This window comes from Symphodus melops (assembly GCF_947650265.1).
Source record: "Symphodus melops genome assembly, chromosome: 9".
NCBI classification, from domain to species: Eukaryota; Metazoa; Chordata; class Actinopteri; order Labriformes; family Labridae; genus Symphodus; species Symphodus melops.
In genome coordinates, this window is record NC_136699.1 from 14,224,285 (window position 1) to 14,250,880 (window position 26,596).

A 26,596-nucleotide genomic window follows, 5' to 3' on the forward strand; every position below is an offset into this window, starting at 1 on the left:
TGTCACATAGTCAACGCTGTAAGTCTTCGGATGTCGTAGCTATCTGTGCAAAGATAATCGTAATATTTCTTCCTGTCATCTTTTCAGCGTCTCTTCCTGCAGTGTCCGTCTCAGTTTGCTTGAGGCGTCTCTCCAAGCAACTGGCATGGTAACAAGTGTCATTTATAGATTTTATGTATCTCCCATCAGCACTACTGTTACATGACCCCCATCTATAAATACATGATAGGGAGATGATTTACTGCACTGCTTCCATGGCACAGTCTACCAATTAGATAAGGTAAAGCCCATCAGAGACGGAGCAAATCATCCTGCCCACCTTGGAGGAAGTGGGCCCATCTGTTAGGGTGGACAGAGCCACTCTAAGACTAATAGACACACTCTGTCTTGTCACTGACCACTGTCACTGTGTGTAAACGGAGGAGGTAATTGAACATTTGTCTGATTTGTTGTGTGCGCGTTGCCAAATGCAGCTTGGGCAGATGAGATTCCGCCTCTTTTTCTGTTCTACATTTGAAAGCCTGCAGGGCCCAGTAGGGGGGTTAACACTGTGGTGGGCAAGATAAAGCGCTTAAGGGTGGAAACGTTACTGTTCCTCTCAAATGTGTCTCGGTGTGAAATAATCTACTCTCCCATCTAATACCCTGTGAAATAGAAGCAAACAAAAAGCTTATTTTTCCCTCTATAACTCCAATTCTGGTCTTTAGGTATATAAGTATATTTCAAACATTTATTCCGAAAAGAATGGAGCGAAGGCAACAGAAGTTGCATTGCTATCATATTATAGACCATTAACTGCTAGTGGAAAGGGCTAGTTCAAAAGCAAGGGCTTTTTTTAATTAGAAAAGGAGATAGAACATAAACGAGGTGTTAAAGCCACTCTCAGGTCTGTCATTATGAGCTAAAGAAGTCTGGAAGAAATTCGTTTGGGAGCATATTTGAAGACTGCAACAGAAGTGGTTTTAAAAATCACAGCTGCTTTGCGTCACAACCAGCTGTAACACTTTGCCCAACATTCACAAGTCACTAATGACACAATATTTTGCATTAAAATACTCTTAAGCAGGCGGGGGTAACACCTGAAGATATATTTTGACACAAATCACGACTCTGTGCTGCTGTGAGTGTTTTCAAGTGTGTTTACTCTCCTACCGGTTGCGTTGGTCTTGTGCGCTTGCAGAAACGAGGCGTTCGCCGACACCGAAACCCAAAAAAGACTAAGTGCGTTGCTCATAACCTTATCGCACTCTTGCAGAGACAACCCCCATTTTCTGTTCTCTGTGAGCTCAGATGAACTCTTCTGGAGCTTTTACTAGAAGCTGACAAGTGTACAGCTTTGAGCTCGGGAAGTGTCAATCACACCAGATTATTGTTACTGCTGTGTGGCTAGAGGTTTAAAAAAAAAAAGATGAAGTCAGTATCAGACTTCAAGATGACAAAAAGAGTCCAAAGAGACAGTGGATTTAGTTCATGATTTTATTTTTAAAATATTAAAGAGGGTTCATTTTTGCATATGTAGCCAAAGCCGTTGCCACGTCTGCTTTGTATCCTCAGGCAATTGTCCCTAGAAAACATGTCTAATTCAAGCCGACAAGAAAAGCTATAGGATTAGGACTTAGGGACAAAGCTTGTACTGTCCAAATCATTTAGTTTTTAACAGTTAAAAATAAAAAAAAAGCCAAACGAAGAGAAGGAGGACAAGAAGATAAAGGTCAGGGTAGCAGAAGAAAAGAGAATTGGGAGCAGCTGACGTAGCAGCAGCAGCAGGAGCAAACTGTGGAGGCTGGAAGGGGTGAAAGAGAAGCTGCTGGGATTCCACAATGTTGAGGTTCATGATGATTCACTCTTCATCGTTCGGAGTTTAAATGACAAGCCTTCGCATTTACCTAACATGCCTCCAGCAAACCCACAGGTGAAGCTTCAGCTGTCAACACAAGCAATTTAATGTAAAACTGTAAAGAGATGTAGGTGTCTTTTTTTTTCATTTTGGGAGATGTCTGTTGCTTTCTAAACAAGAGAATTTCTGCAGCGTTTAGAAGAAATAATGGTGGATTATTCACCTTTGAGGTATTTTCTTGACACTCGTGAGTCACAATAAGACAATAAATGGTAAGAAATAAAAGTTGATAATGAAAGAACAGATGCTGTGTAGGGCAATGGTTTCACTTTCTTTAACCAAATTAGACATTTTGTTGCATGAAAAAGGATCCTTATATCATTCCACACAAGTTAAAAAAGATAATTATCAGCATCAAATCTTTTCGAGGATATACAACAGTAAAATGAGTCTCAATAAAGGAGTAAAAAGTTATGTTCACTTTAATTAAAATGTAATAGAGAAGAAGTGAACACACTGTAACACAGAGGATATGACAGTTACAGTACTGAATGCATTGTGATGCCAAGGTAAAGAGATAACATTGCGGGGAAAAAGAAAAACAGGATAGTGAGTATAAGTATAATGATAATAATATTGATACCGATCTAAGAAAATCCCTTCTTCTGCTTGAACCCATTCCCTTTGCGAGGCCTACTTTCCTTCAAAAGGGGAGACATTTGTCTGAGGATCTTGTACCACGATATCCAGGATTTGTGAAGTGCTCATTTTTCCTCAAGCTCAAATGTGCTGCCGCCCGTGTGTCGTAAGTAAGATTATCCGGTGTGTCACTTTGCCACGAGTGATCCGGTGAAACATCATCAAGGACTCTCGAAGCTGTGGGGCTGCCGACATGAAAAGCTCAAACCTGTCATGACAGTTATGCTTCTCCTTTTAACAGGCAAAGTGTGCATAGCTGTGAATATCAGTATCTTTAGGGAATAAAAAAAACATGTACTCTGACAGACCTTCCCAGTGGCTTTCCCAACTTCCTGTTCCGTCCTTCCTGCTTTCTGTCAAGATCAAGACTAATGAGGGAGGTCAACAAAATGTGGTCGTGACAAAGAAGAGATGCTAACCAGAGATGGCACAAAATGTAGTGTTGAGTGGTGCTGTGTCTTGTAGTATGTTCCCAGACCTTTCATAAACATATTTCAAAAACCCAACTTTTTTATATTAAAATAGTTAAAGACACAACATTTCACAGAAGCATTTTTCATAACAAAACACAACTTTCTAGAAATCAGAATTAAAAAAAAAAACTCACAACACATTACAACTCATGTCCAAAACTTTACACTTTATAAAACTTATTACTAAAACTACTAAATAAAAAGAAATTCAATGGGAAAAAAAAGAATCACGATTTCATTACAAGCGATGATCATTTACCCTCATTTTAGAAACATGACTCACATTGCAGTTTTTTTTGTTTGTTGGCTCTTTTTTTTTTTTTGCTATTCTTGGATGGAACAGCTGAAGAGAGACAGGAAGCTTTGGGAGGAGAGAGTAAGAGGGATGAAATGCAACAAAGGGTCAAGACTGGATTTGAATCCACGGCCACTACGACGAGGAATACAGCCTCCGCATATGGGGCATGTGTCATGACCACTAGGCTATAAACGCCCCATATTTATATTATCTTAATGGCGCTATGACAAAGTCTCCAATTAAACTTTGTCACATCAACATAATTTCCACTTCTTTCTTTCTCTCTTCCTTTCTCCTGTTGGCTTAAAGGTAGTTTAGTGACAACACCTTGGTCCTAGCTAAGCTTTCTTTTGGGATCAGCTAACCAGGTGATGCTGACGGCTCTACCTATCTTACATGTGTGATTTTAGCAAAAAACTGGGTGCGTTTGAAATCAAATATGATTAAAGTATTTAATCGAAAGCATTTTGATTGTACTTTTCAAAGTAAAAGGTTTGACGGTGTGAGATGCATTCAGCCTAAATGAATCAAAGCTTATGTGAAATTGCCTCTGAAACTTCGAGCTCAAAAACCAGCGGGGGTGATTTTATGCTCATGCACACTGCTGCTTTATTTACACACAAAACAAACACAGCCTTCATACTCTGTCTTTTGATTTACTACACTCTCAAACCAAACAAACCAATCAGGTTTCCTCTTTTTTTTTCTTGGCAAGCATCCTCTGCAGCAACAACTGTTTCTGTGTGTCAGCAGTGATTTTCATTATGCTGTTGTATATGGCACATCCCTGTGACCTCCAGTGGGTGCTAATCTTTTTGAACTTTATGACTGAGCGCGCTACCCATTTTAATTAACGTCACTGTCAAAAACACATTTCACTTTTCACAACATTTCGCTGGTTGCTAATTGTATGAAAGTATCAAATCATTATCTTGATGTTTCTTTTTCTGGTGCCATAATTGGTTGAAAATAATAGCAGTACTTGGCTCAGTAGACAATTGTAGTTTTGTAAAACATTTGTCATTGTGGCAATGAGTCAGAGGGTTTTAGGAACACACAGCCAACGTATGGCCTCTGGGCTCCCATCAGTCAGAGTGACTCAGACCCAACACGCTGCTCCCTCTGTTATTGCATTTTGGAAAATAAGGCAAAATGAATAAGCGTGTCATATGAATTTACCAACGAGCCGGCAGCTAGATAATTGTATTATAGCCAATGAAATATGTCTGAGCACTGTCTGTGTATGTGTCTGTGTCTTGCTGTAAGGCACTGTTTCTGTTTTTCTCTTACCTCGTCTAAGTTTTGGAAGCAGGCATTTGGGCCCAATTAATCTGTGAAAGTAAAATCCATTTGCAACAGAAAGCAACCAGCACAAGAAAAAGGCAGTGATGCTACAGGCCCTTTGATTGGAGCTTGAACCCGGCTCTTTGAACATACAGTAGAGAACAGGTAGTTTTCTATTCAATTATTGAAGTAAGATCTAAGGCCTTTTCTGGCTGTAACATGTTATGTCATCTATTTCAACTCCAGAAAATGTTTTTTAAAAAATGTTTTGATTTATTCACACATGACTATGCTTTTTTTTTGTTTAATAAAAAATAGTGCAACATTCATTTTGCAAAAGTTTGCCCAGAGGCTTGTTTCCATGCCTTCAAAATTCCTATTAAGTAAAAAAAAACTCCACAAGAAATCTGTGTTTAATATGGGTTATTTATAAGTTTGTCAAAATATAACAATGTGTTGTTGTTTTCTGTAACAAACATTTTGCCTGACAAAGCAAAAGCATCATGGCAGCCGTCTGAAGGTAATGCCGTGGGAGCTGGACTGTTTCCATCATGCAAATGGTGCCAAAAAAAAAAAAAGTACAAGGTTTTTGTTGTGGTGGTTTCATGGGTGGTCAGAAGTTAAGGTCAGCCACAGGAGTGTGTCTTTGAGAGCAGCAGGCATTCACTGCATCCATAAAGGAAACTTAACAGGAGATGCTCTTTGACTTGAGAGATCTAATCTGGGTAATGTGGCTGGAGGGCATTCTCCCTGCCAATCAAAGCCCTTTATTTTAACACACTGCTGTAGACCTTATGAGCCCTCAGAGGAATTCTCCAACACATGGGGAAATTCACTTATTTAGCATTTTACCCTCTAGTTAGAAGAGCAGATCAATATCAATCTGTGTTCAATACAGAGAAAGCTCTATGGCTTGTTAACCCCAAATTAAGACCAAGGGACTCCAAGCAGTGGGACTGCAGAGTCTTTGCTTCATTTTCTTCTTTGGTTTAGTTCACTCACATTGTGAGAGACCGCCACTGCTATATATAACTGAAGATACTATCAGGAGGTTTGATGTGTGAGCTGTAATATAGATACAGATATCAGTGTTATCAGCTCAGCTCAGACGTGATACCTTTTCAGCAAGGATCTGGATTTGATGTAACATTGTCATTCTTCGCATGGTTATCTAAGGGCAAAACATAGCGACCAACAAATCAAACCAAAACAGTGGAGGTGCATTCTGAACAGTTGTTGGTCTCTGTAATGAGGTGTTTCTTATGATGAGGTGTGTCTTATGATTTTACCATCAGCAGTGCACATAAACTTGTACACACCACCATCAGTTTGAATACTGATACCTGTACCCTGTTTGCTCTCCTATAAAAGCCTTATCCTCTGTTATCTCCACACAGCAGATAAACTGAGCTAGCATGATGATAATGTAGTCAGGAGTCACAGTGGTCAGATACAGCGGCAGTCTAAGGACAGGAATAATCTTTATCCACCGATCTAATGTTTTCATCTACTGCGGATGTAGCTGAATGTATAGAGGAAGGATTTATTATATGGTCTGTGCAGAATACGACTCAGGTGATGAAATGATTTCAAAGATCTGCTTATACCTGCTGCTTATACTATGGACTCTGATGTCTGTGGGGTGAGAATTGTTCATACTCAAACATAAACATAGACTCACTGAATACAGAACACAGAGCTCATGTAACATCTGCAACAGCTGTTTCTATGTGTACTTTTATTATTGGTACAGAGGTTGAGTATGTCTCGCATTTCTAGGATTAGAAATGAGACTATCAAATCTTCCTTTTCATTTCTATGTATCAAAGATTAAAGTCAGGGGCGTGGGTGACCTACTGGTTAGGTCATAAGGCCGATGCACAGAGGCTACAGTCCTCAAAGTGGGTAGCATGGGTTGGAATCCAATCTCTGGCTTCTTCACCCCACATCATTCCCTGCTTTCTAACCCTGATGTCCAGCTCTTTCCAATGTCTTATCTCTCTAATAAAGACATAAAAAGTGCAAAAACAAATTTCCAAAAAGATTAAAGTCAAGGCAATTGAATATCGGTCGGCTTTCAAATACAAATAATAAATAGATAACATTATTACCACATGAAATTCGGCATTGAACACATGAAGATCTAATACATCATCTAATTTTTGTGTTGTCTCTTGTCAGTATAGCTCTGGCTATAATAGTTTATTGTTTAGGATATTGAAAAACAGTACTTAATGAATTGTGACAGATATATTTCTTAATAGTATATAAATGATTCATAAATGTGCTCCCGCTATGGAGGCTAAAATCCACCATAGTGGGCATGATTTCTGACTCTGTCAACAGTCTTCTCTCAAAAATAAAGGCCCAAAATTAAATCTTAAAAAAAGGACATTTTAACAGAGAGCAGAAATTTGAATCTAGAAAAGTGATTACTTGTCATATGTGTCAATAGATCTAACTTTAAATGTGTTTCCAGATCAATTATTTTGCAATCTATCATTTTAAGAGCCAGCCACAAAGCACTGATACTCCTTCACTTGATTTGATACCATGTTATCCATCTGCTAACTATTAAACAGTAACAAACTATCCCAGTCATCTTTCAGTTGAGTAGCTGACCAAAACCAGTCATTACAGTTGTCTTAAGAGCATTGAAAACATAGTCTTTAACCGCAGTTAAACAACTCTTTTGGTCTTCTGTGCTTGGAGTTGAAGACATTTCTACATGGTTCCCATTAACTACAGAGATGACATAAAACCACCAAAAACATGAGAAAAAGACAGAGTTATGTCTACATTTTTAAGATGTGTTAATTGGTTGCTGCTGTGCTCTGTGTTTGATCAGATTTACTCGCTACTGTTGTTCTGCAGAGATTGACAGTTATTTGGTGGTTTGGTGGAATCAGCAGTATGTACCCACAGCTATTAGAGGGAATGTCTTTAAATGGGTGTTTAAAGAAAAGCAGACTGAAAAGCTCACTTGTTCCTATTAGAGGCTCTTGATTTATCAAATCAAATCAAATGAACTTTATTTATCCGTTAGGAACTTCATTGCAGGGAAAGCGCCAGTACAGAACACAACACACACAACATTCACTTTTTAAAAGTTAAACATTTGAAATTCTGATTGGTCATGAAGTCCCTAATAAATAGCTTAAAAACAACAATAGATTAAAAGCAGTGGTAAATTAAGTGATAAATAAATTAAGTAAAAGAAGGAAGGTATTGATCAAACTAATAACATTAACATAGATGTGACATTTGCAGCTCTAATGTTTGGTATAGAAAACTGTGGTACAACTGCTTTAGATTTTTTTCTACCTTAATTTCTTATCCCAGATGTTGGGATCTGTGTGTTGTTGTGTTATTTTACTTTCTCAGAATGAATCCCTGAAACAAAATTACATAGTTGCAACAAGAATCCAGTGTAGGCTGAGTAAAATAAAGAAGAAAAATATGCTTTAAGCCTATTGTTTTCTACTAACCCCACTTCATCTCTGTCCAGGCACGTGTAATCCACAGCATTACATTTTCCAATCTATTTACATTCAAATAACAGAGAATCCTTCACTAATGATCTGATGTGACGTTGTTTAATAAAGACTTTAAGAAGGTTGGGACATGGTTGCGTGTTATTTTGTTATGGAGTTTATATTTCAGTGGCTGCTTTTCTTCATTTTTTCTCTCCGTCCATTTTTTATGGGGTATTTTAGTAGTCCTGTGTTGGTCTTGTCCTTTCCCCGAACAAATAACAGGGAAGCTAAAAGAACATACAGGCCCATTTCGGAATAAAGCCAAACAAAAATCCAGTGCCTTAATGTTTCTGTCCCTCTCTCTGTGGTTCAGTCTTACTGACAAATTCATTATTCCTTCATGGAGAATGGTCTTCATGCTAATCCTCTCATGTGGCTAAAAACTTAAATTACTGTTGGATTTGTGTCCATTTAGAATGGTTCTTTTCTCGTAATAAGCAGTTGGGAATTTATAAACCAAGTACTAAGATTGCTTGACTAAGGAACTACATTTGTCCTTCTGTACCCTTCTCTTCTTCCTTCTCCTGTTTTCACCCAGTATTGTTTTTATTTAAATCCCCCTACAAGATTTATAGTTGAAAACAAGTATCAGCTCTTGGTCTGTTTCAAATCACCCCTGAACAGCCTCTGTTTGAAAATTCATTGAATGTTCACGCTCACACTTTGAAGGTCAAAGGAGTTCATTCAGAGTTTAAACATGTGAAGCATCTCAGACCATCTCACATCTTACATTTCCTTCAAAGTGTGAGGTGATTTTTATTTACATATTCATGTTTTAATGTTGAAGTGGTAGTAGCAGGAACTTGTGTACAACAGGAAAAGCTGAAATGCACAAACAGTTTTTCTAGGGAGAAACAGACAAAGTCTAAAGATTTAAGCTGGTTTTTGGCATCCCTGTTGGCCTCATTAATTTGGCTCCAGCTAGCAGCTTATGTGACAAGCGTGGTTCCCAGTTTGTTATACCCCAGCTACATTTCTCAGGAGTTCTGCCCTATGGAATATTATCCTCAGACAAAAAACCCTGTTTCCCAGAGGGCTTGTGTTACTGACACGTCCAGATTCTGAAAAGCCTCTTGTTAACAACAGCTGTAAAGTGAGCATGGCTATTCTATTGCTCAGTCTTAAATTTAATCTCTCTCTTTTTCTTCTTTCTTTCTTGCTTTCATTTCTGTTTCACTCACTGTGTCGTTCATTCTCTTTTGCATAGAGAAGGATCCTGAATTAATTAAAAGAAAAATACTTTGAAGTTGGATACTTCGCCTTGGGCTCTCTGTTCCTTTTTTCTTTTTCTTTTTTTTGTGATGCCGGCTGTGGAATTTTTGTTTGTTGTGTTGTCGTAAAGACACAGATTCATACTGGACAATGTCATTTAATTAGGCAGTTTATGCAGAGAAGCCTAATAGTCTTGTGTAAATGTGGTCCCTGTAGACAAGCACTTCCTGATCTTGTGAGACTTATTGTCCTGTCTTGTGCAGAAAAAAACACATGTGTCTCCCTCTCAAACTTCTTTTAATTTAATAAACACAAATAAAACCTCCGGGAAAAGTAATTTCAAGTTCCTGTCAAAGAGTAACAATGGGTCTAGCTAATGCCTCGGGTCTGGAGGTAACACATGATTCTGTAATTGGATTACTGTCATAGACTTCAGGAATTGCTAGTTGTTAATTTGGCACAGCTCCTGCCAAGGCACAACACAGACACCTTTGCAGAAGTGAGCGATAGCCTCTCAGAAATATTTTTTTAATTTTCGTCTTACCATCAAAAATAGTTCATTTTTTGAGGGGTTTTTTTGTGATGTAATTTTGTGCAATATCAATGTTCATAGTTGTCGATTGAACTTCAACATAACTCTGTGAGCAACAATGACGAGAGATTAAACTGTGACAGCGGGCTCAAACTTGAGTCGAAGGTGTGCTCAGTGAAACCTTCATCGTATGTAAGCCTCCTGTAACAAAGAGGTATCATTTTTTCTCTCTTGAGCTGCTGTGGTATAAATATGGATCTATCTTTTTTCATTATTTTTCTTTTGGTTTAAAGAGAAATAGGATCATATGTGAAAGAACGAGGCTCAGAAGGCCCTCGACACAATGAAGTCATATGAGGGGATAGTGATCTTACCGGGGATGATGTGGCTGTCAGCGGCTGCATTTCTAACTGTGCAGAGACAGACAGAATAAGGACTGAAGTACAGAAACACAGAGTGAGGAAGGAGACAGAAAGTCAGGTTGGAAGGAGAGTAGATGCACACAGAGAAGAGAGAAAGGTAGAGAATGACAGAAAGACAGATAACAAGGAAAAAGAAGAGTCTCAGGGGAGACAGATGACTGAATTATAGGGCAGTCTAGATTGGAGATACTCTGCCAAGCTGCCCCTCTCAGCACGGGACTCGTGCCTATTTCCATTCCATCAGCACCCTCCGCTCTCTGCTCCCTCTCTCTGTTCACTCACATGACATGCCACGTCCAAAGCTTATTCCCTAAATGAATAATATTAACTTACGCTAACAGCCCTGCCTGCCCCAAGTCCTGCCCTGCGCCCCAAGCAACTAAAACACAATTTGTCCCTTATTTTTTCCATCTCATCCTTTCATAACAGCACAGCCATTTATGAATCCCTTTCTCTTTTGAATTCATAATTATCCACCTCTTTTAACTCTGTTCTAGCTACTTTTCAAGAAACAGCTGCTACATTCATTCAATGTGAAACTAGCATGTAAGCTGTGGATGCACAAGTGGTTGCTAAAACCAAACGTTACTTTATGTCGAATTCAGTCTGTTTAATACTATTACCAAGGGAAGATTAACACAAACTTTTGTTGTTAATGGCCCCAAGAAACTGTAAGTTTCAACCTTAGTGTCGCCAAGTCGTAGAAATTAGGTTGCTAACCTTTTAGAAGATATGCTATAACTCATCATGCTAACATGTTTTCCTTTCACTTTTGTTTTTGTTATGATTGGTAGTCCAGTTATCTGACAGTAACTTACAACACATTTGTAGTTAAGACTCGGAAAGCTTTTACAGAGACACCTGCTTTATAACTATTAACTATAACTATTTTTTAATAAGCTGGTAAAATAAACGTTCAAAGAAACTTTCGATATACAGAGAACGGGTTCAGTCTAGTGCTAACGTCTTTTTCATGTCTGTCCAGTGGTCACAGCTGCTTTGTTAATGCTTTTGACTCTTTCAGATATCACATCATATAAAAATTGTATCCTGATAATTGTTCATTTTCCCTCTTGTCATCATTAATCCAGCACTTGTTGGTTCCTTTTCCCAAACCACCACTCCCCTTTATCCCTGTTTTTCTCTGCTCCCTCTCTGTGTATTTAAGTGCTTCTAACCATCTTTGATGTTTGTTGTGTGTTTTAATGAGTTTGTTGTTGACAGTTGCTCTACTTCCCCCCCCCCTCTCTCTCTCTCTCTCTGCCACTCTGGGCTGCAGCCACAGGAGTGCCAAAGTTATGCAGAACTCAAACACATACAGCAGACTTACTGTGAACATATTGGGAGGAGATACACACTTGCACACTCAAAAACAAAGATTAAGTGCATATGTTCTCACAATGTATTGTCATACATTTTGTATGTCTTAGTCTTCCAACACATTATGTGCTTAGATGTGTTGTAAATGAATGCAGGCACTGACTGAGTCTTGAGCATAAGGTTAGTCGCAAACTCACTCACACACGTGCATGTATGTAGAGGACAGTGGAGTCTGTTTCAGTGCAGTCTCTCGGGAGGCAGCTGTGTTCTGATGTATTAATCATCTTCGTCTCCAGCTTGCTAATTAATGACCCATCTGTCCCCTCTCACTGATGTTCCACTTCAAACCCCCTCATACGAAAACACACCAGCACAGGGCTGCGACACAACAACCAAATGCTCGTTCCAGTGGTGTGACTCACAGACACTGCAAGCCACACAGTCTCATCTGCATTCAACACCAACTATTAGACCCTTAGAGGAGTGTTTGTGGCATCTTTATCAGGGAGGAGCTCTCCTCTACAGCTGTAGAGGTGGCAGTCCCCGTGCGCCAAGGCTCGCCTGTGTGTGTGTTTTATGTGTGCACTTACGTGGGTGTATGTGTGTGTGTTCGTAGGCTTATCAGGTGAGCCCGGGCAGAGTGTCAGATGCGGTTATGGAGGCTTCAAAGACAAGTGCTGCGGTGAGTTCCCTGGCTCCCTTTTACCTCCAAACCCACCCCACTCCCTCTTACCCTTCCTCCTCTTCCTCATCTTCCTACCCTTCCTCCCTTTATCCCTGTTGCTTGGATGCGAAGAGGCACACAGGTAGACACCTGAATGGACAAGGAAGGGATGCTGGGAGGAAGATAAGCAGGTAGATAAATAATTAAGTGGGTGCAAAGTCAAATAGACAAGAGGCAGACAGTAAATCAGGCTGAGTGACAGCCAGAGGAGATATTGGAGAGCAGGGAGGCTGCCTCACAGATAGACAGACAGGCAGAAGACAGACAGTCGAACAGTAAGAGTCGTGGCCAGGTGCTTGTCCAGACCACCTCCCTTTCACTTGCACGAGTAGAGCTACATCAAACACCCGCCACTTGTCTGCTGCTTTGTTCTGCTCTTGTCTTTGCAGCTGTGGTTGTTGTTTCATGCACATCATTGTTGCCATCGCTGTTGATTTGCTGTCGTTGAGCAGGGGTTCTATTTCTGGCTCGCTATCTGCCTGTTTCCATCATGTTTGGTGCTGCATATGTGTTTGGTTAGGTTGGTTAATGTGTCAGTGTGTGCGTTTAACAAACAGATACAGTTAAGAAACAGAAATAGACTGGTCATTCGTTGGTCTATAAGTCACATCTTGTGGAGATTGATACACTTTTTGAAGGGATAGTTTAGTGGATTTTGAGGCTTGAAAGTTTGGCGGTTTCATGTAACCAATTGATATCGATTGGTATTTATATCAAAACTGTTAAGATTGTTAAAGGTTTCATTTTGAATGTATTTCATTATGGAGCTAAATTGGTTGTTGTTGTTTTTTTCTCCAACAGAATTCATATTTCTTGTACATTTTGTTTCATATGATGATCCGTGTCATCAAACCTTATCTTCATGGTTTATTTTATTTATTTTTTCAATAACCATTGTTATCAACGTGCCTATACAAACATTATGAATGTCATAAGATGTCATGAGCAATGAAGATGTCTTAATTTGAAACCTTTTTGTAAAGAAGTGAATATTACCCATATTTAAACACATTGCTCCAAATATTTTTTTAAAGGGAAAACAAAAATCCTGTATACATCTGCATAATTTCATAGAAAAGTAAACAGTTGGCATTCATATCTTGAAAAAAAAAATTCAAAGCCCAAATTGCAAGTTCCAAACTATAAGGGTTAATCAACCAAAAAAATGCCAATTTGAACAAATGACTTTTTCTTTTTGATATTGCACTCCTCTAAAAGCTAAGTCTGCTAATGTTCAGTGTTTTTCTCCTTGTTCCTGGTCTTCCTCCTCTTTCCTTTGTCCCTGCTCCTTTCTTCATCCTCCCCAACAGCAAACCCTGGAGAACAACCTGACCAACCTGGTGAAGAGGAACAGTGAACTAGAGAACCAAATGGCCAAGCTAATCCAGATCTGTCAACAAGTCGAGGTATGTCACATATGTTTTTCGTTTGTGTTTGGCTGTTTGGTGAGCTCATGTTATGGACATGGATGTTTTTTGTCACTTAACAACATACTGTAATAGTTCAAGGTCAAGGTCAACTACTCTACACGGCAGCAGCCTTGGAGTGGGATGGGTGAGATTAGGGCCATAAATGTTGACAAATCTGGCTCACCTGTCACATCATTAAAATCCCATGGTATTTTTACAAAGTCAACCAAGTCAGACATCTGGCAACATCAGTGCATCAAGCTTCGGATGTAATCTCATAGAAGGCAAGGTTTTACTTTTTGGTTTCCAGGTCGATGAAGATTTTAAGGGTTAGGTTAAGACTGTAGCCTACATGGATTTTCTCACTCCTCCTGCTGTAAGAGACGCATGAACAACCAACACTGCCTCTGTTATTGATTGTATACAGCTGCCCCTGTTATTGGTGACTGCTCTCATAGCACGCTGCTCTCACTCGGCAGCAGTCTGATTGAAGAAGTACAGGGGAAGAAATTCACCCTCTGTTATGTGTTTCTCTCTGTCCTCTCGGATCAGGGTTGCAATAAAATCACAGCTCCTTTATTCCAATTGCCATGGCTAGCTGTATCAAACATTGATAAGTCTCAATTGAAAGTTAGTTTCAGATGTAGATTGCGGGTTCATCAAAAGGCCAACATTGCTATCTATTTTCAGATAATTCATTTGAGAAGAATTATTCATTGGAGGAAAGAAAGACAAGAAGCAGCACAGATGCTTTAATGATGACTTAAATCTATCTTTGAAATGCATTCATCTTGAATCTTTTTTTATATTAAAACCCTTTTTATCATCACTGAAATTAAAATGATAGCACCAGATACCATGAAGGGTCGAGGTGGCCTCTTGTACATTGCTGATGATCACTCGACAGAGAATCTGACTCAAACCATGACTCAGCAACAAAGATGAGCTGAAACAGCTCTCAGCAAACATTCAATCTAAAACGGTTTTATAAGGGTGCTTATGTAATTCAGATTGCTTCTGAATTTGAATTACCAATTATCTTTGGGCAGCATTGAAACCACAAGCTCTTACACTCAGCCGTTCCTCCTTTTTGAGGTGGCAGCAGCTTGATTTCGTTCCTTTTCCCGTCATTTTTTTTATATTTTGTACCTCTTAAAGGTCATGTTTCACTCTGTCCTTCTGCATATCATTTTAAGGAAGACATGTTGTTGCAAAACTCCACAGTTTAATTTCCCTTGGTCCCACCAGTGCAAGAAATTTATGCTCCTAAGTCCAAGCAGATAAGATAATCTATCTAAAGATAAATATATCTTCCAAAGGGGAATTTAATTCATTCTCAAGCCGGTAATTTATCACAGCTCACCTGGTTAGATTTAGTGTCAACCTTGGGGGAGTCTTTGCTCTCTGATGTCCTTGTTTGAACTAAAACCTGTCAGGAGATTATGATATCACAGCCGGTGTCCCTGCCATGATTCAATGGAGTTGCTGTAGATTCAGTCATAGAGCACTAATGTCATTGGGTTCTGTCTGCATTCAAATGTGGTCGCACACGCTCAATCGAATACTTTGTGTTTTAAAGCACTCACTCTTTTCAAACACCATCATTGCTCTGTGGGACTTGACATAAATGACCGCAGAGGACAAATGCACTTTTGGTGCTGCCATCGTTCTGTGTGCTCGGTTCATTTCTTATTCAACCACCTGACTCGATTTACTCGCAGTCAATCTGAGGTCCACAAAACACAAGTGTCATTGTGGCTCACCCAATCAAAATGAAATGACCACAGCGTGATTCATTAACGACAAACAAACTGTTCATGAACAATGCACGGAAAAATGAGTCTTACCTCTGCATCTGACTGCATAGCGATGTGTCTCTGCGCACAACAACAGAATCTCATCACTTATTCATCAAAAAAGAAATGAGGAGCGATTGCATCGAAGGGGGAAATGCTCCATTGACTCTTAAGCAAATTATGAAAAGAAACTCTATGTTTTCCTGCTTTGTTTGCGCTCATTCAGGGCCATTCCCCTGTGTGATGACAATGACAAAAGGCAAGTTTGATTATTGTAGTGTTTTCAGGTGATTACATTTACATTTGAGTTTCACAAGAAGAAGAAGGGAGCAAACAAGGACTAGGGAAGAGGAGAAAATGGAGAAAAATAAGGAAGGGGAATGGAAAGAAAAGCAAAGGGTAGCAAAATGAAGAGAGGATCAGAGTTGAAACAGCATATAGAGGAAGTATAGGAGAAGAGAGGCTGAGCGTTAGCATGGCAACCAATGACCACTTGACCGAACCAAATACAGACACAGTGTAGAAAAGAACACATTTTTTATTGGATGCATTTTTGGAATTGTTATGTCTTTATTTAAGAGATAAGACAGTTGATAGTAATAATAATCAGCTTGGATAGTGTCAGAAATTAGAGAGAGTGGGGGGTGAAATGCGAAAAAGGAGCCACAGGCCGGATTTGACCCAAGGCCGTGTGCCGCGAGCACAACAGCCTCTGTACATGTGGCATGCCACCGGCACCCCGCTCAGTAATTATGCAAACGACAAAGTGATTGAGTGGAAAAATGAGATTCAGGGAAGTGAGAGAAGTTTGTGCAAAGTAAGAAATCTCTTTGGGCTTTGTGCATGACCTGGATTCCTCTCCTTCTTGTGTGCATCATGTTGTATTCGTGCCAAAGATACGATCAAACACAGAGAGAACCAGCTTCCAGTGTGTCAGCAAACGCAGCCGCGATGCAGCGCTGATCTCCTGGGGTTCTCTTTTGGGAGTTATCTTCTCCTCGGTTTTAGAAAAAAAGATTCATTGATTTGAAGAGTGTAGGATGTTCCTTTCTTAGCAGCCCCTAGTTCCTTATCACAATATTTGGTGTAGCCTTGTAGAATGTGTCGCTTAGTTTAATGACATTCAGAATAATGTTCCTTTTTCTTGAAAAATTGAGCAAGGTGATTTTGAGCTTTGGCGGTGATAGTTGTTGAGCAACTACTCTTTACTGTTTTGCAGTCTGCCATGGAGCAGACTGGGGAAAAAATGGCAGCAGAGAAAAGACACTCACTATTTGGAAAGAGCATTCTCCTAAAACCACTTTGATATTAAATAAATGTTGAGAAGCAACTGAAGCTAAATGTGAGCCACAGTGAGAACTGAGATGATTCTCCCAGTCTGTTGCATGACACCTAAATAGTATTACCTCCATAGAAAGCTTTTAGAAAAATGCAAAAGCACGTTCAAATCATCTGTGCTGAACTGGGGAAGTCCCCCTGCATGATTCTACTAATAAAGTATCTTGCCTATTTATCCATTTCATGTGTTTCCTCTTTGTTCATACCTTCCAAAAAATGTGTAACTAGTTCATCTGCAAAAGCAAGCTATATTATTTCAGTTTATTATTTTAATCTAGCTACTACTTTATCACTGCTTGTTGTTCAAATGAGAATCTCAAAGGAAGCCCATGCAGTCCTTTAGTACAAGTCTTTTGTGGAATTATTGATTCCCACAGAGCACTCTTACATAATACTGTACGTGCGTAAAGACTTGCACATTGCTCTTCTGAATTCAACAGGCTGTTTTTTTTGCCTGTAAACTTTTCTGTCCATTATGCTCTGTCCCATTTTTTCAGCTGTTTTGCAGTGGGTTTGTGCACACTCAGATAAAGTGTTGTGACACACCGATCTTTGTTTGCAGCTTTTTATAATGAGTGCAGTCCCTAATAAGGTGTAGGCTTGCCTGGTGCATGTATTCATGGCAGGGAACACATCATCCAGATACGGCTAATGTGGAGTAAGCATTGTTTGAGGAAGCTGTCAAAGTAGCAGCCGCCCCCCCCAAAACCTGAAACTGTGCTGCGAGCTGCGAGGAAACTAAATTAGCCCACTGTTAAGGCTGTCAGTGTGTGTGTTAGGATCGAAAGGGAAAGAATCGCATCACACAGAAGCCCATTGGGTCTTAATCATAAAACATGTAAGTCTACTGATTAAACAGTAAGCAGTAAGTCATTAGTCCAGACTTGTCCAGGTTTATGTACACAGAAGATGATCCCATTGTGTCTGTACAGAATATGAAATAACTGGTTGGAGGTGGCTGTAAAGCCACCTAATCCTGTGCATCACGACTCATCTCCCCTCTTTTCTTTACCTTTCTACGGCAGCATCAGTGAGATGGACGAGTCTGCTGCAAGTGTTTGTCTTTGCTTTATTTCCAAAGCCATTTGCAGTTCAGCTTTCAGACGAAGATGTCAATGCAGTTGGATACTGGATTATAATGAAATAAAATCCTTCACACAAAGGCCTATCCCAGACTAAGGATTTACATAATCAAAACTGATTCATCAGATTTTGCCGACGATCGACCGATCGTTGCACAGACACACACTGACAGCCCAGTGTGTGCGGATTCAACCGCCTCAGCAGCCACATCTGTCAGAACGCCAACAAACAAACGTCTTTTTCACTTCACTTCACCTCACATTACATCCGTAAAATTGCACAGATTAAGTCAAATAAACTTTTGATAGCACGTCTTAACAGCGAATGATAGCCTTTGTTAAAAGGCGATGCCTCCCCCTGTTCTGACAGCCAGATAAACGTGACTGTGCTGATGATGGATATTTCCAATGAAATTCCCAAAACATGCATATTCTTCTTTATCAATACTTTGGAGGGATTTCTCCAAATACACACTAATGAACTGATTTAAAAGTAAGTGTTTTTAAGAACTGCATTGATAGAAAGAACTGACTGAAACAGATACTAAACAGACAATAAAGTCTTGACACAGACTGAATCAGTGATATGATGAGCTTTAAGATTTAGATGTAGTGTTTGACTTGAGTATGTACAACAACGATGACTTATCTGGGATTAATGTTATGTTAGTGAATCTGGTAAGCATCAAAGTTTAAAAAGAACTCCTTGTCGGCATAAAGAGACAGTTTTAAACTTCATCGCCAGTGAAGCATTCCGGATTATCGCCTCTATCTGACATAACATGTCCACATTCTTCACTCTGTTGGATCCATTAAGCTATTCTTCCCTGTTTTAAAGTTAAGTGCCACTCTGGTGTCATAAATCTCTCTGGAAGTAACCCAGAGAGTGTGGAGTCAGAGATAAAGCTGTCAGAGTAAATCCTTGCATCTGTTTGAGGAGATCATGTCTGGGAGAACAAAAGCGGAGGAGGGGGGTGCAGTGCGAGAGTTCTGGAAGTGGTCAGTTTGAGGCAGAGAGGATTGGGACCAGTCAGAGACAGCTAAAACAAAGAGAACAAGAAAAAAGTAAGGCAGGAAAGGAGGCAGTAGAGACTGTTGGGAGTGGAATGAGCACAGAATTGATTCAAGATGTGAAAGTTTTGGTGTCAGAGAGAGGTTACGAGCTGTTCTGAACTTGCATCAGCCTTCACAAGTTTGGATGGAATCTAATCTGGCCAGAAGAGACTATTGGAACCCCAAGTTTCTCTTTGCTGTAAGGCAGGGATATATTGAAATACTGATAAAAAAACATTCAGATTAATGCAAAACAATGACATACATTAAGAATATTAAGTATATCAGAGGATATGCTTTAGGTTTGGTAGTGCTACAAAGTATTTTCTAAACTTTCAATTAAATTCTTTCTGATCAGAGGACCGCTGATAAATTCAACAACGGAGAAAAATGTGACGCAGTAAACAAAACCAACGATGGAAGACATCCAGCAATTCATCTACTTTGTCACTGACATGCGGCTCTTTGTTACAAAACCGCAATTAAGCTTTGTTTCAGAGAAGGCTGTGTGCCACGAGGGGAAATACAGACGATAAAAACAATCAGCTGTGTATTTAAACACAGCGTGGTTTGCCGTTGTCGCTAAAAAGTGACGATGCTTTCGCCCAATCAACCGACTGTAGTGTTTAGCTCCACCTTTTAGGGTCGGATCGATGTACTTGACACCCCATCAGAACGGTACCAAAAAGTATGTTGTTACAGGTCGGTAATTTGAAGATCTTTCCAAGCAGCATAAAAGCAATCAATGCTTCAAATGTCATGAAAGTGGTGTTCATTTGTAAAGATTATCCAGCTGAACAAAAAGTCTAAACATGAGAAACGTGTTTAACACAGAGCTTATTTTCTGCAACCATCCAAAATCCAATGCAAAAATCCCATAGGCAAATTCTCGTAGGAACCACCGGCTTAGTTGCTTTTGGGTTGGCCTACAAAAATACGTCATCACTATTCCAGTCTATAGACTTTAAATATAGCATAAAAGATTACCTTTGAAAATAAACAATTTAAAAAAACAAGTCTTTCATTGTCCACATGTGCTCATTCAACACGTCTTTAATGTTTTCTGAAAAACCTTTCCTATTCCAAGTTTTCCTCATGTTATCAAAAATAAGCTATCCTCTTCATTTTCATAAACATGTTCATTTATTGTATTGGAAGATAATTAAATGGAACTGGTGGGTTTGAACAATTGCTATTGTAAAGATGAACAATTAAAGGAAATAAATGGGAATCTGATTCATAGAAATAGGTGGATAATTTAGTTTGTGATGCTATTATGGTGTATGTGAAGACAAATACACATTTGAATCAAGACTGGGTGAACGATACAATATAATGAAAATGCTTCATGGTATTTATCTGAAGTGAACAGATTCTATTAAAACGACACAACATAGTGAACAAGAATCGCTGCATCAGTGGACTATAGAGGGAAAAGAACTTGTTTCTGTTTTTTAAAGTTTTGTGATTGACAGCATATGCATGATTGGCACCGTGCTCACATGTCACTCAAAAGATTATTCACTGTGTAGGTGGTGAATAGTGACTGTCAGTCATGTAGAGCAAGAATAGAAATGTAGCTGCATGGCTTATTGTATTTCATTATAGCTAGTGATATACAGTAGTAGTTCTCATTTTCACACAATAAAAAAGGGCAAATTTAATCTTGATATTGTGCAGGAGCTGAAGTAATGATGTTCAGGAGCACGCTGGCTCCATGTCACTCACCTTATTCTGAGCCAGAGGTGAGAATATAGTGAAGATATACTTTGTGATTTAGGTCTGTAGTGATTGAATGACTCTGGTGTCAGATTGAATTATGTGGTGCACAGGTTGATGGATTTATTTAATAATATCGGGTTGATTATTATGCATTATACCATCTTACCGACTGAGCATAATTATGACTGCGGATGCAACATGTGGCTATATTTTATCACTTGTTATCAGATAGCAAGTGGATGTTGTTTTTATGTGCTGAGTTTTGATGCCAATTGTATGATTGTGGTTATATGAATGCATTAGACAGAATTAATTCAGAAAAAAGGACTGCTTGATTTGTTAACAATCATGTCAATTAAAAGAATAATACTAATCAGTTGGTAAGATATTAATGTAATAATAAAAAAAAATACTTCATTGTCCCTCCAAAGATTATATCCTTTTTGAATACAGGTGCATCTGAAGACATATTTTACCCATTTAAATGGTGCTGTGGATCTTCTTTACATAGTGAAATAATAAACCTATACCTCTGTAATTTTTGTCCCACTCAGTAGAAACTCGGTAAATAAGAAGATGCACAGTAGGTGGGGGTTTTACTGTAGCAGGGAATGGATAATAATGCATCTTGTCTGAACAATATAGTTGTGTCACTTGATCCTTAGGCCGCTGGACTTGCTTGAAGATCTTGAAGAAATTTCACCTCTACTCTGAAAGGCTTCTTCAGTTCTTCGGAGGAGAGGTGAAACATCTTCAAGTAACTGTGTGTGCGCATCTGTGTGTGTGCATCTGTGTGTGTGTGTGTGTGTGTGTGTGTGTGTGTGTGCATCTGTGTGTGTGTGTGTGTGCGTGTGCGTGTGTGTGTGTGTGTGTGTGCATCTGTGTGTGTGTGCATCTGTGTGTGTGTGTGTGTGTGTGTGTGCGCATCTGTGTGTGTGCATCTGTGTGTGTGTGTGTGTGTGTGTGTGTGTGTGCATCTGTGTGTGTGTGCGTGTGCGTGTGTGTGTGCGTGTGTGTGTGTGTGTGTGTGTGTGCGCATCTGTGTGTGTGCATCTGTGTGTGTGTGCATCTGTGTGTGTGTGTGTGTGTGCGTGTGTGTGTGCGTGTGTGTGTGCGCGTGTGTGTGTGTGTGAAAGAATAATGAGGCTTAAGTGGATACATGTGTTTTAATGAGCTTTGTTGATAAATGAGTCAAACCCACTGAAAGTAGTTTCCTTGTCTGCATTATGACACAATGTAAAACACCTATTAAACGTAATCAAAAGTACATCATGTGACCTTTTTAATTGTTAGAAGTTCAGGATAAATCAGCTTTGACAGAATAGTCCATCTGAAAGCTCTTCTCCCTTTTAAAAGAACAGGAATGTGTCTGACTTTATGTGTAACACACCCCAGTCCAAGCAGTGTGATGGTGTTCTCTAACAATGCCTTCTCCGTTGTAGGTCTGTTTGGTGTTTCCAAGCTCAGCAGTACTCTAGCTACAGTCAGTGCACCGCAAAAATCACTCACCAGTGCTTTTGTCAAAACAAACACTCCAGCAACCAGTGATGCAGTCAGAGGCCATGCTTAATGATACGCCTTTTTTGGATGTTTTAGCAGAGATCCTCCTCTCTTACGCAGTTCCAGTTGTTTTAAAGCTGGCAGTTTTGGCGAAAACTTCCTGCAGTCTTAATCATGACTACCTGTCTCTTGTCTAATGCAGAAGAAAGCCACGACTATCCAGGACAGCTCATTTAGCTGTTCCAAATTTGCTATTAAAACGGCAACAACAACAAGCCCATAGGTGAACCATCAATTCTTAAATCAATCCTCAGTGGTAAATTTGGAATATTACATCTGAACTTAGAAGAGTAGAACATGTGCCTTAGGTCTCCAAACACCTTACTCACACACACACACACACACACACACACATTCACCCACCCACCTACACTGGTTTCAAGTACATTGTACATTTAGTTAGTTAGTTAGTTAGTTAGTTTCATTTATTGTCCACGGTGTGGAAATTTGGTGTTATCGTGAGATGTCGGACTGATAGTGACTTCCCTTAATGGTAACTTCTGTTCTAAAAGAATCACAGACTTTATTAAATTGGCGTGGTGCAAGCACATTTTGTCTAAGAGTTAATGAGTTTCTACACAGGGCCTTTTGGGAGCTTCTTTAATAAGAGATGAATATTCCAACAACTTCAACCTACTTCTAGCTAATTATAAGTGAAATAAACACGTTATAGAAAAAGGTGCTTCAGCGTATGATCATGCAGCATATTATAGGATTTCTCTCTATAAGGTTTCAGCCAAAGAACAAAAGTTGTGATATAAATCCAGCAATCATAAACCCATTTTTATGAGCCGTCATAGACGTTCCCTCCTGCAAAAAAAGCAATATTGTCTCACTTATATGATACATGACAAATAAACAGGTAACCAACCATCTGTTTATTTAATATGTGCATTTTAAGTTGTTTTTAATGTTGATCAATGTGTGATTTGTCATTTAAAATGATTTATGGGCTTCCCAGTGTCATAATTAAAGACTTGGAAATCACTTCATAGTTCATTGCAAGTTAATTCTAATATGTGCACATCTTGTTGGAAGCAGCTTGTCCTTGTGTGCAGAATAAATAACGAAATGGAAAAAAACTAAAATTAACAACGTGCTCTGTATGTAAGCGATGATATAAATCATCAAAGCTACCATCCAGAAATCTTAAAAAGCTCCACAAAGAGAAGAGGATGCACAATCCCATGGATTATCAAAACACAAAGACCTCAAGATACATAAAGATATACATTACATCCTCCACCATACACATTTAACACAGAAAACAGAAACACACACGAGTGAAGCAAATGTCATTAAATGTGTATTTTAGCAAATATGAATAAATGTGTCCATGTGTTGGCAAGCCTATGTCATGTTCACCTTTACCTGCTTCCGTCTCCAGGTCAACACAGCCATGCATGAAGCCAAGCTGGTTGAGGAGTGTGATGAGCTGGTGGAGATCATCCGCCAGAGAAAACAGGTCATCGCTGTGAAGATCAAAGAGTCCAAGGTGAAGTATCCCCATCTCTCCTTCATCCTCCTCTGGTTTCAGGTTTAGCATGATAGATAGATAGATAGATAGATAGATAGATAGATAGATAGATAGATAGATAGATAGATAGATAGATAGATAGATAGATAGATAGATACTTTATTGATCCCAAGGGAAATTCAGGAACTTTGAGACTTTGAGAAATTGAGACTTTTTACAACAACCATTTTGATGAAGTTAAACTCATGAAGAATGGCACAGGTCAACTCCTCTTTAATAGATTTAATAGAGCATTAATAGACGGATTGAAAACAAGCTGACAGGCGCATCTGTCTATCCCACTGCATCGAAAAACTCAATCTAGCTAGCAAGTCAGCCGCTGGTTAGCTGGCAGTAAGTAGTTTAAATGTAGACTGAAAATAAAGAGATTCACTGACATTTTTGTTATTATTCTAACCGACACACTCTAAGAAAAAAATGTTGTCAGCTTGCAAACATTGTGTGCTTTTTGGTGCTGGTAGTGTGACAAGAATTTGTGGAACATTTTCTACAGTCAAATTATTCTTTGTACTGCTGCGAGAAACATTGATGGGAGCAGTAAGAGTGAATTTTACAGCAAAACAAGCAGCACAGGTTCCTTCTAACCCAAACAATTATCCTAAATTAGCATATTAGCTCCTTAGAACTGCAGAGAAAAAGAGTGGAAAGATAGCTGAAGAGCCAGTGATGACAGTACTGGACCTTCTATTCGAGTGTGTGTGTGTGTGTGTGTGTGTGTGTGTGTGTGTGTGTGTGTGTGTGTGTGTGTGTGTGTGTGTGTGTGTGTGTGTGTGTGTGTGTGTGTGTGTGTGTGTGTGTGTGTGTGTGTGTGTGTGTGTGTGTGTGTGTGTGTGTGTGTGTGTGTGTGTGTGTGTGTGTGTGTGTGTGTGTGTGTGTGTGTGTGTGTGTGTGTGTGTGTGTGTGTGTGTGTGTGTGTGTGTGTGTGTGTGTGTGTGTGTGTGTGTGTGTGTGTGTGTGCGTGCGTGCGTGTTTCTGGTCTGATGCCTCCCCCTGAGAACGCCTGTTTCAGGACAGAGGTGAGCCCTAATTTTTCCCTCTCAGAGGTGAAGTTTTAGGTATATGTGGAAGGAGCTCTGTTATAGATCAAAGGTGTCCAAACACTCAGCACAAGGTCTGGACAAAATGTGGTGTTTTGGTGTTTTTTTTGACTATGTCAGAGTGTGTCCACACTGATTGCAGACAAAGAGCAAGGCTGCTTCTCCTGAGAGTCTGGCTCTGTAAAAGGCTGTCTGGTAGAGGCTACAGAGTGAAAATACACAAGAGGAAGGCTTGATTGATAGAAGCCTGCAGGTGATGTGTTAATATTGAAGGCTGTTTAAGGGCCAAGAAAGGTAAGGGAAATGTAATTTGAGAATTTCAATTATCACGGGTATAGTAAAATGGATTTTAAGAGCAGAAGAGACCACTAGAGATGGCATAAACACATCTAGTTCCAGGCATTGCAACATCCTCCTGCTCTTTTTTTTTCTTGTTTAGAAACTAAAATACTTAGAAGTAACTCTGCCACAGAGTAACAGGATTATGCAGGCTTGATCAGGATGTGCAGAGCTGTGCAAGGTGCTCCCATCCTCTCTTTCCCTAACCTCCCGCTAACAAGCCCTGTCTGTCTCTAAGGAGGCTCTGCAGTCATGACTAATCTTTCCCTGCCCAAACAAACACACTCTATTGTCATTTTGCTGTGTGAATGTGTGTTGTTATTGTTTGGCTCTGCTTGTCTGCAATTCCTTTCTCCCTATATTCAATCTGTTTTCACTCCTTAAAACATGCATATATATTTGATATGTAGTGAATATTTTAGTGCGTAGTATACAAAGGTTACGGCTGATGTAGTCTAGACTTCATCAGTCAGGTCTGAAATCTCTAAATGCAAAAAGGTACAACATCATATGGAATAATTCTTTACTTACATAGACCATCAACAACTGGTAATGTTGCTGAACAAAAAAATGTGCTGGTTAGCTTAGCATAGTAGAAAGACTGTAAACAGGTGAATTATCTGATTCTGCATAACCAACAAAAACCCCACAGACCAGTACTCCAAAGCTCACAGATTCACAATCCAAATCTTGTTTGTAACATTCGATGACACTTTTCATTTAGAGCTCAATTTGGACAAGTACTGATGGACTGGTATTACTAATCATTTTAGAGCGAAGATTGAATATTGATTGTCATTTTTTCGCACTTGATTAGATACTGTTTACATAAGGTGAGAGACACACGCGCACACACACACACACACACACACACACTCAAAGCCCTGCTATATTGTTCATTATTCTAAGAGAGAAGAGTAATCATCTCTGAAATTGTTATGTGCAGCATAAGTTGCTGAATAATAACCGATCCATTTACACGTGCCTCGCTTCTCCTCTTTGAGTTATTAACAGCCTGAAGGTGGACTTCTAGGCAGCTTCTATGCTTCTTCAAAGGTGCAGTTTTGCCAGCTGAAGGAAGTGATTTCACATTAGATTGTTATTATTGGGGGTTTTTGTTGTCGTTTATTTTCTTTTTTTGTTTTTTTTTTACAAGTTATTAATTAATTGTCACCCAGTGTTTTATTGTGAATTCTTCTCAGCATAATCCAAAATGTCTCGCAGACAATGTTCGTGACTAATCCTGTCAAGGTACTCATCTTTTGGATTGTTCTGTCTTTTTATTGTGAGGCGATTTAAGTGGTTAGTGGTTTCCAGAAGTATGCTTGAATAAGACAATGACATTATCTTTATTGAACTTCTTGGCTTTTTTAAAGTTCAACATAG

At 39.3% G+C, this 26,596-nt stretch overlaps 1 protein-coding gene across 4 annotated transcripts in view; it reads left to right on the plus strand.

The window, feature by feature from the left end:
• Positions 1 to 26,596, plus strand: part of mid2 (midline 2) — a 124,438-nt gene that overhangs the window by 72,698 nt on the left and 25,144 nt on the right. For 3 of the 4 annotated variants that reach the window (XM_079351588.1, XM_079351587.1, XM_079351586.1), the window contains 3 exons: positions 12,230 to 12,295; positions 13,648 to 13,743; positions 23,685 to 23,792. In XM_079351588.1, the coding sequence (XP_079207714.1) occupies positions 12,230 to 12,295; positions 13,648 to 13,743; positions 23,685 to 23,792 (270 nt within the window). The remainder of the gene's footprint in view (positions 1 to 12,229; positions 12,296 to 13,647; positions 13,744 to 23,684; positions 23,793 to 26,596) is intronic. The other variant, XM_079351589.1, reaches the window with a different exon arrangement.